General features: G+C 52.0%; 1 protein-coding gene across 8 annotated transcripts in view; it reads left to right on the top strand.

Annotated features, from left to right (window-relative positions):
• The window catches only part of MTMR14 (myotubularin related protein 14), a 59,799-nt gene that overhangs the window by 39,659 nt on the left and 2,732 nt on the right, over positions 1–17,408 (top strand). For 3 of the 8 annotated variants that reach the window (XM_039547426.1, XM_039547422.1, XM_039547421.1), the window contains exons 17-18: positions 3,251–3,418; positions 15,365–15,520. The exons of 2 other annotated variants lie outside the window; for them this stretch is intronic. In XM_039547426.1, the coding sequence (XP_039403360.1) occupies positions 3,251–3,418; positions 15,365–15,520 (324 nt within the window). Of the gene's footprint in view, positions 1–3,250; positions 3,419–5,166; positions 6,729–15,364; positions 15,521–17,408 lie in introns of those variants that run through there. 3 more of the 8 variants (XM_039547425.1, XM_039547424.1, XM_039547423.1) reach the window with 2 other exon arrangements.

Raw genomic sequence — 17,408 nt, 5'->3', positions numbered from 1 at the left:
AAGCACCTGGCCAGGGCATAGCAGGCAGGGGCAGGTTCAAGCTGTTGCCTTGTGCAGTGCTCAGAAGGTGGCGTATTGAGCAGGGAGTTGCCATCCCCTCGCTGAGCGCCCGCTCCATGTGGCACAGGCACCAGCAGGACACTGCAGAGAGCGAAGGAAGGAATTCAGCTGTAGTACTAACCTGGGCCCGTGCTACAGAGCTCCAGGGCCTTCTGTTCCAGGAGATACTGAGAATGCTCCTGCCGTGAGGGGCTGCCGTGTGCTTCCGTGGGAGGCCTTCACCTACAGCCTGGCCCATGATCTGAGGACAGAGCAGCTGCTCGCATGGCCTAGGCCTGCTTTGTTTGTTTCTGAAATGCACTTAAATCACATCAAAGCCTGTTGTTTCTTGCAGTCTCGCCTACTGCAGAGCTCCGGGTCCGTTTGCCCCAGTGGTTCCATACATGGAGTGACTTTCTCACTTCCCATTAGTGACTCTGCATCTCCCAGGGGACTTGGGTGACGAATGATCACTCCAAAAGCAGGACTTCTTGGAGCAGTCCTTGCTCCCCATGCACCCAGCTGGCATCTCCTCCCACTTCCGCAGTGTGGAGGTGCCAGCTGGAGCCGGAGTTAACCTTGTACAGTAGGCTGCCCAAGCTAATAGCTGCCTCTATAAAGCCAAGTACCTGGCCTGGGGGTTGAAGCTGGCTAGACGGTTGGTTACTGTTCTTGGAGATGGCTCCAAAAAAGATTGCAAAACCCTAACCACTTCTCCTTAAAAGTGATGGGAGAGAGTCTCTCCTAGGTCTGGTTACCCCTGTGGCTGATATGAAGCCACAGTGGTGAAATTAGGGTCAGGAAAGTGGGTGTATCTGGCAGACTCACTATTATAGGGGCAGCTGGGTTTGGGGATTTCAGAGCCTTTCTCTGGGGTTGCCCCTCTGAGTTTAATTTCTTTCTCTCCTCTCCCTAAACGCTAGCTGTGATGCTGTTTTGTGCCGCAATTATTTTAAATTAAATCTGGACTGTGCTTGGGGCATCTGGAAATGCTCTGGGGGAGAGTAACCTGCGGCACGTTTCTGGCAGCCCAGGCTTCCTCACGCCTTGTGCAGGGAAATGTTTAACGAACCTGGGGACCATGAGAACCGGGATGAGAAGGCTGAAACAGCCACTTGCGTACTTGACCTAGCGCAGGGTCACCTCTAACATGAGCGACTGTCTGTCCACAGCGAACCGACTGTGACAAGTACAAAGCAGCCCCTCCACCCCAGGGCTCTGGGTAATGGCCAGTACTTCATAGGACCCACAATGGTAGGCCACAGACTCAAAACCTGAAGAGCATTGTTCCTCCCCCAGGCGCTTCCTGTTGAAGCAAAACATGGACTAGCCAGGATGTATTGGGAAGGCTAGAGGAGGAAACAGCTGCTGTTCTTGTGGGGTTGACTCACACTTGTGTGTTTTTGCTTCACTCACTCACTCACTGTGGATGCCGGGGGGCTGGGGCTTTGCTGTGGGTGCCAAACAATTCCACGTACATGTGTTCTGCCAAACGCGCGGGCTCTCCTTGCTTAGGTAGACACTGAGATCCCTGCAGGTTACGCAGGGAGGAATGTTGGCAGAGTGCTAACACCTGAGGTCCATAACACGTCGTTAGCAGCTGAGGTGTGGGACATTTGAGGCCTGGTCTACAATAAACGTTTATATCAACATAAGTATATGCTCAGAGGTGTGAAAAAACTGAGCACCGTCGCTGTGCCTGCCTAACCCCCAGTGTAGACACAGCTCCGTCGACAGAGGAATGCTTCTCAACCTAGCTACTGCCTCTCGGGGAGAGAGAGTTCCTCCAGCGTTGGAAAAACCCCTCCATGGCTGTGACAGCAGCATTGCTGGGGCACCTCAGCCCCCCTGGTGCAGACAAGCCCTTGTGGGGTGAAGGGAGGACATTGTGTTCTCCTCCTCTGTACAAAGAGCTGGGTTTAGCTGTGGATTCTCTGGTGTCTGTACTTGTGGTCTCTCTGAAGGCCAGGGTGGCTACACTAGCTTGTAGGGGGCCTTGTATTTAAAACCTTCCTTCAGGGCTCTGCCTACCCCAGTTCTTGTCACCAGATTGGGCATTTCATTAGCTCTGCTGGTTCGCACTGAGGACAACATTGCAGTGCCAGCAAGAGGATAAGGACTAGAGAGAGCTTTGGCCAACTGCTTGTAGTTTGGGAGAATGGAGCTAGCGCTCCTCCCAGAAAATCCTTGGTGTCTGAGGAGAACCCTGATTGACTTGCAAGGCTGGGGGGTCAGTCCATTGGCAGGCATGTAAGGGAAGCAGTAATGGCTTTCAGCCAGGAGGCGGTGGTGGGCAGCAAACTGGACAGAAGTTTGGAGTGTGGTATGACTAGAAGAGGCCATTGCAGAGACATGCCAGCCAAGCAGGGAGAGCAGCCCTGGCTCTAGAGCTGTGATGCGACTGCACCCTTCAGCGGGGGGCCCGAACGGAGGAGTGACAGCGATCAGAGGCCAGGCACAGCTGGCTGACTTGTCAAGAAAGATTGAAGGGACGCAGAGATCCCTCACCTCCAGCTGCTTACACAGTTTTATTCACCTGAGTATGTCTACACTGCTGTGAAACCCCCACCGCTGGCTGCGTTGGCTGACCGGCTCTCGGGAAGTAAAATTGCAGCATAGATGTTAGGGGTCAGGCTGCAGCCCAAGCTCTGGGTCCCCACGAGGAGGGAGGGGTCCCTGTGCCCAAATGCCTACAAGTCAATTTTACAGCTCCGCAGGCCAAGTCAGCTGCCACGATCCTGCTGCAAGTATTTCATTGCAGTGTAGACATACCCTTCATGACAGCACTGCACGCGTCTATGGGCATTCACTGGAGTCGTCTTTCTGCAGAGACATGCTGGGAGGCCTGGCGCTTGGGGCATGTCAAAATTAGATGGGACAGAACATTAGAATGTGCCCATATGGGCCGATCCTGCCCTGGCCCCAGGTGATGGGCCGGAATGGCCTCTTGCTCCCTCTCTTCTCTGAGGTGCCGCACTCCAGAAGTGTGAGCTGGCTTGGGGGGGCGGGGGCGAGAGCTCAGCAGATGCTAGGGGGAGGGCACATCTGTCTGGCAGACTCTGCTGGTGCAGTTACACCTGACTAATTCGTCCTCCTGGGCTCGGCGGGAGCTGAATCTCTGTAGTTGGGGGCGGGAATCTCTGCCCTGACATGGAATGGCTTCCTGCATGGGGAAGCTGACTTCTCACCCAGGGCTCCTGTTGTCCTGCAGGAAGAAGAGCCGCACATCCTCTCCCCAAACGGTGCTCTGGAGTCGGACCCCACAGTCTGAAGACAGACCGCCTTACCAGGAAGCAAAGTCCTCTAGCTCCTCCTCCTCAAACCATTCTGACACCTTCCTGAGGGTTGGAAGCAGCCCACTGGAGGTCCCGAAACCCAGGTGAGGTGCACCAAAGCAGACCATTTCTTAGCAAAATGAAGGTTGGGTATAGGGAAAGAGAGCTGCATTCATGCTGCTCTGAAGACCTGATGTGCAGTGGGTTCATAGACTGAAGCTCAGAAGGGGGCCATTATCTGTATAATACAGGCCAGAGAATTGCTCCCGGTGATTCTTGCCTCAGTCCATATGCACGAATAACGTGAGTGTGCAGAGGCAGAACTGGTGGTGGCGGTCCCACCTGACATGAACTGCGCGCCAGTCTCAGCCCCGCTGATTCAGTAAGTACAGGGTCTCTGGTCTCTTCCTCCTGCATGCCCAGCTCTCCCGGTGCTGGAGTGCGCTCTGTGCTTGGAAGCAAGTGTTCAGTAGGTGCACAGGAGACTTGAAGCAAAGTGTCATGTGGAGGCGGGGGGACTGGGACCTGCTCCAACTGAATTACACCCGTTGACATCTCAGTCTGTTCCCCTGAACCCCTGGGCACCCCTGGCAGAGGATGTAATGGTGAAGAGTGGGCAGTGAGTCTTGCACAGCGCAGGGGCTCTGAGCCTGTACGTCGGGCTATGTGGTGGCTGTGCTTTCCCACAGTGCAGGGGGGTGTGGTGAGAACCCAGGGAAGCCGGGAGATTAGCCAGGACACAGGCTAAAACTTGGGCTGAAACCAAGTGAGTTGCTTTCCATAACGAAGGGCATTCCAGCAGCCTCTGGAGTCTGATCACTGCCTTTGTGCAGCACCAGTGAGCTGGGGTACTCGGGCGGGGAGTCTGGGGAGCGAGGGATGGAGAGGAGGAGCCTGCAGCTACGACTCTGTGTGTTGAGGGCCAGTGAGGGAGATGTTGTTGTTAAGCCCTTGTTCACTACTACGTGGGGTTTCCTGCTGAGTTGTCGCTGGTGACTCCCATCACAACAGCCGCCATTTAAATTGTATTGACCTCTCCTCAATTCAGAGAAACCGAAGGAAAACAGAGCCTTTAATTGCACTTGGTGTGTGTGTGTGTGTGTGGAGTCTGTGTTACAGAGAGAAATCACTGACAGTCTCCAGAGCTAGTTTGAAGGGTCCTCTCTCTGCCGCAGGCAGTCATTTTGATTCTCTTCAGCTGCTGCTGCCGTTTTGTCTTGGAATGAACAGGCTCAGATGCGGGGAAGATAATGGTCCAAGGAGGGCTGGGGGGAATAGCAAAGAGAAATGCAGCTTCTGTCTCTTGATGGCTGCTTTTGCTTGCAACCTCCCTGCTGGAGTAACGTAGGCCCAGCGTAGCCCCTCACTGACACGGGCTAAGCTGCCTCTCTGGTCACAGGCTCCCAGTCTGCTGTAAAAGGAGGCGCTGTCTTGGCAGCTCAGCCAGACTTTTTGCCTCTGTCTTATAAGAGGGGAAGGAAGAGAAACAAGGTGGGGGAAGGAAAAGTGACCCCCGGGGAGGGATAATAGCAGAACCCCGGTGTTCAGGATTTAGCAGAAGCCAGTGCAGCTGATGTCCCTCCCTGAGTCTGTCTGGTTAGGATGCCTTTCCCACTCAGGGTGAACACCCAAGAGGGTTGTGCTGGTTTCTGGGGTCCCAAAAGATGGCTGGGGAGAGGCAGTAGCAGCCAGTTAGGGTAAAGTTTGTTCTGTCCATCCATATGCCCTGCTGGTAGCTCTTTCTCTGCCCTGATAAACAGTGCCCAAGAAGGGGTGGCAGTCTCATGCTGTTAACTGGGACCAAGCAGAAGTACACTGAGATTTCCACTAGGAACATTCCTCCCCTTTCTAGAGTCTTCCAGCTCGTCATTACGCTGATCCGTGACTTCCCCAGGAACTCTGAGCACAGCTCTTCTAACGTGACAAGTCCTGTTCATACTGGCTCCAGCCCTGGCTGCCTTGTGGAGACGGTTGTGTGTAATGGGCTGAGTTGGACTCTTGTTCCCTTGGACAATTGGAATATACAGGCTCCCACACAAGAGCATGGGGTGGGGTGAACCTGGGCTGGACTCTGCAGCAGTAAATACTGGAGCCAGGAGCACAGAGGAGAACATCAGTAATAAGGCTGAGGGGATCAAGTCAGCTGTATGCAGACAGCTGGAACCTCTCTCGGCCAGCAGCTCCAGCACAGAGTAGAGATGTGCTTCCCTTGATACAGAAGCAGCTTGGATTTCCTCTCCACCCGTGTCCCCGAACGCCAGCTGTAAGCTCATGTCTGGGTGACCCTGGGGAAAGGGGTGCAGTTGGCAGGGCAGCAGTTGATCTAGTCCTCTGGATCCAGTTACACTGCTCCAGCTCCCACTTCCCTGCTGAATCCAGCCACGCCTTGGTCCATACACGGCCTACTCCAGCTCCCACTTCCCTGCTGAATCCAGCCATGCCTTGGTCCATACACAGCCTTCCGTCCTTCTCCAGGGATTGAGCTGATCACTCCTGGGCGAGCCGGGGGCATGGTCCAAATACACCCTCGTAATTAGAGACTGACATGGCTGGGGCCTTCGCCTTGGCCTGAACTCCATGAATGGTGTCTGCATGTCCTATTGCTCGGGAGAGGAAGGGATTGCATTGCCTCACTCAGCACTGCTGGTGCCTCCTCTCTGGCTACGTGAATCCAGGTCACATCCGGTCACAGAGGGTCTATAACAATCTCCAGCTGAAGTTCTACCTGGGGATGGGGGGAACATACATTTGAATGCAAAATAGTCAATATTATTATTTCCTCTATAGTGTGTTTCATCAGTAGATCTCAAAGTGCTTCCCACTCATCAGTGTATTTCTCCCTACACCGCCCTGTGAGATGGGAGAACATGACTCGCCCCATTGTATAAAGGGGGCCTGAGGCACACCCTACCTACTGACCTGTCCATCCAGCATCACTGCTGGAGGCAGAGGGGAGCAAGGAGGAAGCCCTTTCCCTTGGCCCCTTACGAACAGTGTTCAGCAGCCAGACACTTGGCTGGAGTCCGCTGACTGACTGCTGCCAGAAATGCTCTTGTCTCTACAGCTGGAGGCTGGTTCCTGGGGAAGGTCTAAACTGAGGAAATAACTGCACTTGACTTTCTAATCCTCTGGCCATGTGGTCATGGCAACAAAACACTTAGCCACGCAGCAGCAGCAGGGGAGACATGGACTGTTCTTAGTGGGCCAACAGCACTTCAAGCAGCTAATCCCAGTTGTTCCAGGTGCAGCCAGAATGGAGAGCAGAGTAATGCCGACAGACGTGTAGTGGAGGAAGGGGAAGGGCACCAGGATGACCCTTTAGGTGTTTCCACTGGGGCATCCTCGAAGGAAATGTTGCATATGTTACACTTGGCCAGTGTGTGGGCTTCTTCAGGGGCTGGAGCTTCTGTCATACTAATAATGTGATTAGTGGCCCATGACCCAGTCCAAAGGCATAGTCAGATGTCAGGTCTCTGGTTGACAGAAAACCACTTCCCACCACACCTCTACATAGGCTGTGTCCCAAACTTGCCAGGCATTTGCAGAGCAGGGCATGACGGTCTCTCCAGCCGATTCCTTGTGCCCGTGTGGACTGAGCTGTAGAGACAGTGCCCTGGAGCTCATGTTTCACACTACTGCTGGAAGTAGTAGCTGGTGAAGCTGCAGAAAAATGCAGTGTGTCTGTGTTGGGGCATTGACTTGCGAGCACACACCTCGTGACGCTGGATTAGCAAACTGGACAAACGTTGCCCATGCTTTCGTTAAGTCTATTAACCAACCCTGGTGTGCTGTGTTCTGTTAAGAGGCAAGGAATCCAGCCCGGGGTCTTCTGGTGGCTGCGTGAATCACAGGAAATCCTAGCTCTTTAGATGCTGCTGCAGCCAGTTCAGTAAAGTGCTCTGACTGCAAAGAGCGGCACCCCAATGGATGTGGCTACTCAGTGGAATCTGCGGATGCTGTAGTTGGTGACCATAATGTATTCTCTTCAGCCCCCACTGGGACATTTTTTCTCACAGTTGCTTTGAGGTGCTTGGTAGCTAGAGGTTTTACCATGTCTGTGCTGGGCATCTGTCATTCTCTATGTCCTAAAGAAAAACGAGGCCCAAAGCTTGCCAGGACCAGGACTGAAACACCTGACTGCAGAAGGAAATGAGTCTTTCCAGAACTGAAGCTCTAATTATGCTACAAATTGAACTGATACTGTGGCGAAGAGTGTGACATTGCCAAGATCCTGACTGAGGTCCCAGAAGACTGGAGAAGGGCTAACGTTGTGCCCATCTTTAAAAAGGGGGGAAAGGAGGAGCCAGGGAACTATAGCCCAGTCAGCCTGACTTCGATACCTGGGAAGCTACTAGAGCCATGTATAAAACATTTCATTTGCGAATACCTGGAGGATGGAGGAGTGATCACTAGCAGCCAGCATGGATTTACCTAGAACAAATCCTGCCAAACCAGCTTGATTTCCTTCTTTGACAGGGTAACTGGTTCGGTGAATAGGGGGAATGTGGTGGACATAATATACCTGGCCTTTAGCAAGGCTTTTGACACAGTCCCACCTGACATTCTGATAAGTAAGCTGGAGAAAAGCAGGCTCGACAGAACTACCAGTAAGTGGATGCATAATTAGTTAAACAACCGCAAACAAAAGTAACTATTAATGGAATGATGTCGGGTTGGAGGGAGGTCTCAAGTGGGGTTCCACAGGGATCTGTTCTGGGTCCGGTGTTGTTTAACATCTTTATTAATGACCTGAGTGTAGAAATAGAGAGCAGACTGATCCAGTTTGTAGATGACACAAACTGGGGGGGGGGGGTTGCCAACACTTTGGAGGATGGAGCTAAAATTCAAAGGGATCCTGGTGAGTTGGAGAACTGGACTATAGACAACAAAATGAAATTCAACAAAGAAAAATGTAAGGTGCTATACTTAGGGAAGAAAAAACAAATGCACAAATACAGAATGGGGGAAAACTGGCTTGGCAGCAGCACTGCTGAGAAGGATCTGGGTGTTGTGGTGGATCAAAGCCTCTCCATAAGTCAGCAATGCGATGCTGTTGCAAGAAAAGCAAATGCAATTTTAGGTTGCATGAACAGAAGCATAGCATGCAAGTCACAGGAGATGATAGTATCGCTCTATTCAGCGTTGGTTAGATCTCAGCTGGAGTAGCGGTGTCCAGCTTTGGTCACCAGTGTATAGAAAGGATGTACAGAAATTGGAAAGGATCCAGAGGCAAGCGACAAAGATGATCAAAGGGAAGGAATGCAGCCATACGAGCAAAGGCTGAAGGAACTGGGTATGGTTAGTTTGGAAAAGAGGAAATTAAGGGGGAGGGGATCTTATAGTGGTCTTCAGATACTTGAAAGGCTGCCACAAAAAAGATGGAGAAAAGTTATTCTCTTTTGCCACCAAGGGCAGGACAAGAACCAATGGGTTCAAACCACAGCATAGCAGATGTAGATTAAAGCACAGAAAAAAAAATCCCAACTATAAGAACAGTAGGACAATGGAACAGAGCTCATGGAAGCTCCTTCACTGGAGGTTTTCCAAAGGAGGCTGGAGCCACCTGTCTTGGTTTAACATAACAAATCCTGCACCTTGCGGTCCCTGCTTACGTGTAGTTCTGTAATTGGCATGTGGCTTATGCTGCAAGGGAACTGTGCTCGTACAGTATTGTGCTCCAGGATGCTACAGCATTAAGAAGCCTGGTAAATAGGTGCCTGAGATTTAGCCAATATTGTAAATGCCACTAGCTGCCAAGTGCCACTTACCAGCTGTTTCCATCCGAGGGCTGGAAGGGACTGCAAGAAACCTGCCTGTCCTGCCTCTGGAATCAGTGCTCTAGTCCAGTTTGTGATCGTTTTAACCTTCTAAAGAGCATTAATACTTTGCAGCTGAATTTGGTGATGCTTGCACTAGTGTAAGGGTGTAGGGCAATGCAGCCTCTTCGCCACACGGTTTATAACAACATGGACAAATGGCATGTGAAGAATGGCAGAAAAGGGGTGAGATGCAACCAAGCAGCCAGGCTGGCTGACCCGAGTCTTCTCACACTTCGTAGAAGAGGAACTAGTCTTGGCTGCTGCTGTGCTGAAAGCCTTGACTCCCTCCGTGCAGGCCGCATGCTCGGAAAGCCAGAGAGTGTCTGTGGGAAAAGGTGCTGCATGGGGAGCCATGACCTAATTAAATGGAACCATTTTAGGGTAGCAGTTGCTAGTTTGTGGCCCGCCTAGGGAGCCAGCAGACTTAATGGTCCTGCTGCACTTGCGTAAAGGGACAGCTGTGCCACTCCCCTTTATATTCTGTCCATCTTGTCTCACTAGCCTGTCTCTTGTTTCTGAGGGATTTTCCTCCCACTCGGGGGGTCTGAGGTTCATTTGCATCCTAGCGTCCCCTCTCCGCCATCAGATGTTTGTGAGAAGGGTGCAGCTCTGATGCAGATCCCGCTGTGACAGCATATAGTTGTGTGCACCCCCTGCAGACACCTTCGTTCCTAATCTATTGCCCTCTTCGGACCTGAATTGTTGGTGTGCCTGCCACCCAGTCTCCCCTCCCCTGCTCTGTCGCGCCTGCATGTGGCCATCCCCTCATCACCCTGGTGCCTCCGCCCTAGAGCTGTAGCTCTTGTCCCTTTCCCAAGTGCTCTAGGGATTATTTCAGTTCTTTGACATAGTTAATGTGGGGCCAGTGGAAACCTGAATGGAATATTAAAATAGACCTGGGCTGCTGTACCCCCACCACTCACTTTCAACTTCATTAAAAACGACTCTTGGTTCGATGCGTCTGCCCCAGCAGGGAGACTCAGAATCCAGGAATCTTGCTACAGAATTTAGGTCCAACTGGGCCTTTATTATTTATGCACTAGGTATTGTATCAGGTGACTCCTATTGAACTAAAATCTCAGTCTGGGATACTAGTTCCTTCCACCTGCCACCACCTCTCTCTTTAGTGTGCTTAACCAAGAACGGAGGGATTCAGTTACAGCGGGGGAGGATGTTTGTAAAGCTCCTAGGTGGAACATGGAGGCCCAGGAAGCTGAGGCAGTTGGGAAGTAGACTGGGGTAAAAGGAGTTTCCAAAAGTTCAACTTCAGTCATTCCAGCAAAAATCAAAAGGCCAATGTGGGATTTCCAGGGCCCTCATGAGCTACAGCCATGAAACTTGCTGCACCAAGGCATTATGGGTGGCTGATTGCAACTGGGAATAACTGGGAATAAACACTTGAAAGTTTGAAAAGTCCTGTTTCTATCCTAGGTCACCAGAAGGTTAGTCTGGCAACTTACAAAAATGATATAGCTGTCTTCCAAAAAGTGGCCATGTGTGGTTGGGAAAAAAGATATGCAGCTGTCACCAACTTTAACTGATTGTAGCCAAGAAAACTCTTGGAGAAGAATGGCTGCTCAGGCATTGGTGCTGATGGTCAGGCCTACCCACAGGGCATGTGTGATGAAATAGGGATGTTCTTAATGTTTGCTCTGAATACTGGGTGGGTGCCTCAGTTTCCCCTATGCCTTTCTTAAGGATCTAGGTGGTGGGATCAGGGTGTGTGATTGATGCACAGCCCTAGAGGGCCAGTGTGATGGTGTCTGCACAGAGAGTGGCCGACACCCTGTCTCCTGGCAACTGGTGGCCTGAGCCCCTCCCCTGCAAGGTGCCAACTGAAGGTATTGGAGAACAAAGGAATCAGGTGGCCTCCTGGCCTAGGAAGGAGACAAAGGCCAGAGGAGGGGCTGGAGGGAGTTTCAGCTTTGAGCTGGCTGGGAAGATGCGGTGGGGGAGGCCCAGAACCGGGGTCTGGGCTCCCCACCCCGCAAGATGGACCTGACTTGAGGGTCCTGTTCTCTGTACCTACAAGCTCTGTTTTGGACTGTTTCTGTCGTCTAATAAACCTGCTGTGTTACCAGCTGGCTGAGAGTCCCTGTGGATCGCAGGAAGTGGGGGGTGCAAGGCCCGGACTCCCCCATGCTCTGTGACAGCGTGTTGCTCTGCTTGTTTTATTATCCACATCCCTTTGATAAGAAAGGGAATTGGAGAGCAATTGTAACAGAAGTATCCGGAGTATCCCGACCAAGCGCTGCTGACAGCCAAACACACTCTTGTGCAGTGTCTGCGTCGAAGGAATATCCTAATTCCATTTGCCTGTTGTAGATGCAACCTCAACCTCAACCCTGATTGCAGTGTGCAGGGCTGGCTTTCTGACTTGGAGCTTCTGGAGTGGCTAGGATCTGCTCTACAAGAGGAGAAATGGGCATCTGGAGTGCACACTACCTGGCTTCAAAACCAAGTGTTAAGGCCACTGCTCTGACAATTCTTGGGGCTCCGAACCACTGTTTCTGTTTCAGCAGAACCATAATTGGAGGGTGGCTTCCTGTCTGTCCTCTATGCCAGTTCTATTTCAATGTCTTTACTGTTCTGAACTTCCCCGTCTCCTGGACAGAGCTTTTGTGTGGCAGCACAGTAATAGCCACGTGAAATGGGAATGAGATTCTCCCTTCTGGTAAATACTGGAGGATACAGCAAGAGTTGAGGGTGCTGCTGCTCTGGGGCAGTGGGACAAGCAGGACGGGCCTTAAGGAGACTCCACACCACTGATCCAGTTCAAATAGTATTTATCTCCCCTTTGGCCTTGGAGCTGATGCTTTGTGCTTTCTGTTGGCTTTTTCCTCTTTGGCCTGCAATGCGGCCTTTTAAGAACTCCCAAATACAAGGGTTTTAGGCACATTCTTGCACCATTTGGATGCCTTTGGTCCCCACAAGACTAAACCTAAAAGAGCAAATTGCTCCTTGGTGCGAGTGTTTCTGGACTTTCGAGTTCACAGCCATGAGGAGTCTGGCCTGGATTCGTCCTTGTCCATGTCCCGGGTGGGCTTGGAGAATCCAGACACGTGCACCCCATTTTCCCCAGGATCCTCCGAAGTCCTTGTGGGCACGTTGCTGTCGTTCCACTCCAGGCTTGTCCCTTCCGTTAGCCCTGGCCGGTGCTGAAGGTGGCACTACTGGTGGTAAGCACAGCAGCTGCTGTGTAGTTAGCTCCTCACTGCCTACAGGCTTCAAAGAAGAGGGCTGAAAAACCTGCCTTACAGGGAGACTTCAAAGCTCTACCGAGTCAGCTTACCAAAGAGGATCTGAGGTGACCTGATCACTCTGGAAGTGCCTACGTGGGGACGAGGTGTCTGATACTAGAGGGCTCTTCAGGCTAGCAGACAAAAGCACAAGATGCAATGGCAGGAAGTTGAAGCTAACCAAATTCGGGTTCAAAATAAGAAGCAAATTTTTAAGTGGGGGTGATTAACCATTGGCCCAACTTCAGGTGTGACTCCAGATTTGAATCTGTTTCCCCCCAGGGCAGGCTGTCCAATCGCATTGTGGGTCTGCGGAGGCTATAAAACAAATGATTTTGGCAGAAGACAGTTCTTTACAGTCGCCCCTTTTTCTAGAGCACTGGCACATTCCTGTCTGCCTCCAAGCAGTCTCTTTTCTTCCCTCTGCCTCCAAAACCTTGGTGTGCCATTAGTCTCACTGCCTGGACTTCTGCAGCTGGGATCATCTCACCTCGACATGAACCCGGCCTCACCGAGTGCCACCAGCAGAGTACTCCTCTGTGTGTCCCCTGGTAATGGCTCTGCTGCTCTCCCCTGCCTTACTGACCTCACACTCCTCACCCTCCGCTCTTCTCTCACTAGCTGGTGCCCCTGCTCTCCCTTCTGTGCATTCACTCTGGGACTTGTCTCATCCTTCTGCACCCTGGCTTCTTCTCAAACTCAGCCCCTCCAGAATAGATCTCCTCCCCTGTCTGCCCAGCCCCTTCCCCTGGCTTCTCTTGCCTGGCTTTATTGGCAACTCACAATCCTTCCCATAATCCTGCTGTCATTTCGTGTGTCCCCTCTCCCCATTTGCTAAGTCCTCTTGCTGCTTTGTCAAGCTCTATTTCACCTTTCCTTCTGCCTGCCTGCAATGCACCATAGCTACTGTCACCTTCCTGGGTCTGGCCTCCCTGCCTCTGATTGCCCCTTACGCCCTCCAAAGGGACAGCTAGTGTCCCCTTCCTCACCTCTTCTTTGAATTCCCATTGCTACAGCCTTGTCCTCACCAGACGCCAGCCCTCACCTGCAGTTCCACTCTCGTTTCCCTGCTGCCCCTTGCTTCCTGCGTTCTTCCCAATCCTTTCCCCTCTTCTGGCTATCAGCATTGTACTGTCCTCATCTGCCCAGCGTCCCCTCTTCCTTCAGATCGCTGCTCCTTTCTCTCAAGGAGATCTAAGAGGGGAGGGGGTGAGCACATCTGAACTGTGGCTTTGGGTATAAGGAGCTCGGTGCGCTGGGGCGTGGGATGTCCTTGTTACCGGTCTGCAAAGCACCATGTAAGTGTAGCCTTTTGGGAGCAAACTGGCTTCTTTACATTTGTCCCCTAAACCTTGTGCTTCAGCGACGCCCACCTGCCACAGCAGGGAATTCTTCCCTACAGCAAACATCACTTGGGCTCAGCCCTCCGAACCTGGCTTCTGTGCTTCCACCTGTGACATGCAGCGTTCCAGCGCTCATTGGAGCGGGCTCTGCTCTTACCACCAACAGCTCTTACTGCTTGGGTTCGTGCCTCTTTCCTGGGAACCAGGAGATCCTTCTTCCAACATTGAAATAGCATCATCATTCTCCAGGGAGGGGATCCCCAGAAGCTTTTATCTGCTGGGACGGGAGTCCTCGCCAGGGGGCGCGCTGCAGAATCTCTGGAAGACCAATGAACTGGAGAGTCTGGGGACAGGGCTCTACATCTCTCAGCACAGGCACCCAGGTAAAAGGCATGTGCTAAGCTTTAACAGCCAACCCCCATTCTGGGAGAGGCCTGTGCTATTTCTGATCCATGTTAAGAATCCAGAGGTTGTCGCATTGAGAACCAATCAAGTGTCTCTTATGTAGGTGTCATGGCCTTTTACAGCTGGAGACACCCTATTCTCTGTATGTACTGGTGACCTCTAAGACTCTGGATGGCTACTGCTGGTCAAAGGCAAACGCCAGCCCTTGGCAATGCCAGCAGCTGCCCGAGCTCCAGGCTGTGATGGCATGCTCATAGCCCCAGGTTTTTCTTCAATTCTTCCTTAGGTTGCTACTGTAAAATCAGAAAGTAAACAGCAATGCCGGCTTGCTCCCCAGCTCCCCACCATCATGCTGTCACACTCAGAACCACCTTTCAGATTGCTGAGAGCTCTGCGTTGTGGACCGTGTGCCTACACTGCCACGTTGCAGGGTCCAATGACTTTAGGCAGTTCCAGGCGTCTGCTCGTGGAGATTGTCAGAGGAACTCCCCAAGTCCACTCATGTTTCTCTTCCTGGTAGGGGGCTGCATGCGTTGAGTACATCCTCTTCTCTGGGCTCCTTTTCCTGTCCTGGGGGCCTTTGGCCTAACTGCCTGCTACTGCAGCATCCTGCTCCTGATGAGTGAATACAAAGCATCTTCACAGGTCTTCAGTTCTGTGCTCGCTGGGCACACCAGGCGCAGGTGTGGCTGCTCTGCCTTCTCCCCTAAGATCAGGGTTCCCACAGGGACTCGCATTCCACTGAGTGCAGAAGCAGGGCTCTCGAGGACTCTCCCAAACTGTCTCCAGTACATGAAGGCACCAGACAAGCCACATTCTTATTCTCAAAGTCCCCACAGTTGCATTTAGATGTGTTAACAGCTGAAGTGGGCTGTGGAGGGATCCCCTTTGCGGAGCAGTGTCCATGGTTCTGGTTCTGGGGGCAGGACGTGCTGGTGGGTTTCCCTGTTCCTGCATGATCCTCTGTTTCTTGCTAGCTTTGCTCTACCAAGTCACAAATGAATCTACTGCTTTCTCAGTCACAACCAGCTTGGCTTCTCCTTTTGCTTTTGGAAGGAAGGTTTGCCTTGTGCTATGTGCCAGTACCACTTGTCATCGCACCCTCACCTCCAGCATCACAACGTGCTGGCACAGATGTTGGCAGTCAACCCCACTGTGCCCACTGGCACAAGAGTTTAGCAGAAAAGCCTGTGATTGCATGACTTCACTGACTGCCCCATGTCCCCTCTCTCTTTCTGACCCAGATCAGTGGACCACTCCCTGCCTGGATCCTCCGTTTCTACAGACTTTGGCAGCTGGCAGATGGTAACAGGGTGTGGCAGTATTCAGGAGCATGCAATCCTGAGCACAGACGCCGCTCTCCCTGGCAGCTTCCCGGATGAGCTCCCTAACAGTTGCCTGTAAGTGTACTGAGCAGAGAGGATGGCTCCCTGTGCGTAACAGTTGGCTGGCTATGAAACTGGGACAAGCCAGAGAGCTGCATTAGTCTCAAGAATAATTAGGGCTACCGAAGTCTGCCCTACCTTAATGCTTATCAAAAGTGCATTCTGCCACTGAGCACTCAGAGTTCAGCCATGGCGTACGCACTACCTGGCTTGCTGAGTGCTAGGTGAACTGTGCCCAGCCTTGAGGCAGGGGAAGGAATCCCGGGCTCTTCACTGGAGCCATTGCACCCTTTGGGCACAAGTTCAGAGAGGTTGCAGTTCTGCCGTATAACACTGCGGGGGAATGGGAGGAGTCAGGCCTGGATCCCACTTAGCCTCTCTGGGTCTGTTCACACAGCAAAGAAGAACCAAGCTGACTTGGACTCGCAGGGCTGTTCCATTGCGACGTTGATTTCTGGGCTCCAGCCCGAGCCTGGAAATCTACACAGCAGTGACACAGCCCCACAGCCTGAGTTGGCTGGCACAGGCCAGCTATGGGGTTTTCTTTGCTGTGTAGATAGACCCTTTATCTCTCCCATGTTTTAGAATCACCAAACTGGAAGGGACCTCAAGAGGTCATCTAGTCCAGTCCCCTGCACTCAAGGATTCCAGACCCTCCAAAATGTTTGAGCTGCTGCTTATTTCCCCCCACCCTCAGCTTGTCCACTTGCTCGTGCATGGTTCAGTGCAACCCACGGTGCCAAATAAACACTGACATATGCTTCATAGAACTGTTGTGACTCAAACACTTTGCTCCACAAACAGAAAGTTACTTGTGAGGGAACTTCAAAGACATTAAATGCATTTTAATTGCAACTAAAAAAATGTAGGCTGGTGCCTCTACCCTCTGAACTGTCAATCTAGTGATTGCAAAGTGGTGGATTCAGTCAGTGCACTGCACTGTGAGCTAATCTTATTGCTCTAGTTTTGAAAACAACTGCACTGCTCTCTCCTAGCATCCTATTAACGTACTGTGAGTGAAGGCTTCAGGAAGCCTCATAAAATGGGGTGAGGTGGAGGGTCGGAGACCTGGAAAACACGTTTCTTTTGAGACAAACTGTCCGTGCGACCAGCCGTATTTGATTAAATGTGACCATTTGTTGTCCTGCAGGCCAGAACCATAGCAGCAGCTTCTGTACCTTCCTGCACTGCTGCAAACCCTAAACTAACAGCCAGAAACCCTGGGAGGGATGCTGGGCACGACCTCAGAAAGGCCTCTTCTAACCTGAGCTTCAGCCACACAAGGTGGTGACAGGTCCTCCTTTGTGAGAAGCACTCTGTGCAGCTCTGAGATGTGATTGACAGCCAGGAAGGGGTGGGAGGAGACATCTTGAAGGACATAGTGTCAATGAATAACCAGTTTAATCCATCTCCTTTGGTGGCTGCTGCAGGTTTCTTACCCAATACGTAATGCGTCCATTCCCCCCGGCTCGGGTAGCTGCAGTGCCCCGGAACAGCTAGTACTAACAATGTGGGATTGCAGCTGAGGCTCACTCTGAAGCCTAGGTGGGTCTGGCCTCAAGCCAGCGCAGTCTCCTGGAAGTGTTGTCTCTGGTTTGGGATTTCAGTGTGAAGAGTCACTAGCTCCACAGCTGTGACTTGTGGGTCCTGGCTGGGTCCTGCTGCAGTGGACACGTCTGCACCTGGAATCTGGAGCATGTGACGTGCTCAGAGTGTAACTTCTGGGCCCAGCCAGACCGAGGGCAATGGACAAGGGAGAATTGCTCATTTCCTCAGATTTGTATAATCGATTAACCACTGCTACCCCCAAAATATTCACAACTGAGACCGTGGCCCCAATGTCCACCTGCCTTGGCTATCCATGGCTTTCAGACCTGTAACCTACCTAAGCTCCACACGCTGG

The sequence above is a fragment of the Mauremys reevesii genome, linkage group 7, assembly GCF_016161935.1.
Source record: "Mauremys reevesii isolate NIE-2019 linkage group 7, ASM1616193v1, whole genome shotgun sequence".
Taxonomy (NCBI): Eukaryota; Metazoa; Chordata; order Testudines; family Geoemydidae; genus Mauremys; species Mauremys reevesii.
Note: the sequence above shows the minus strand (reverse complement) of the source record. Positions and strands in the feature narration are given on the sequence as shown.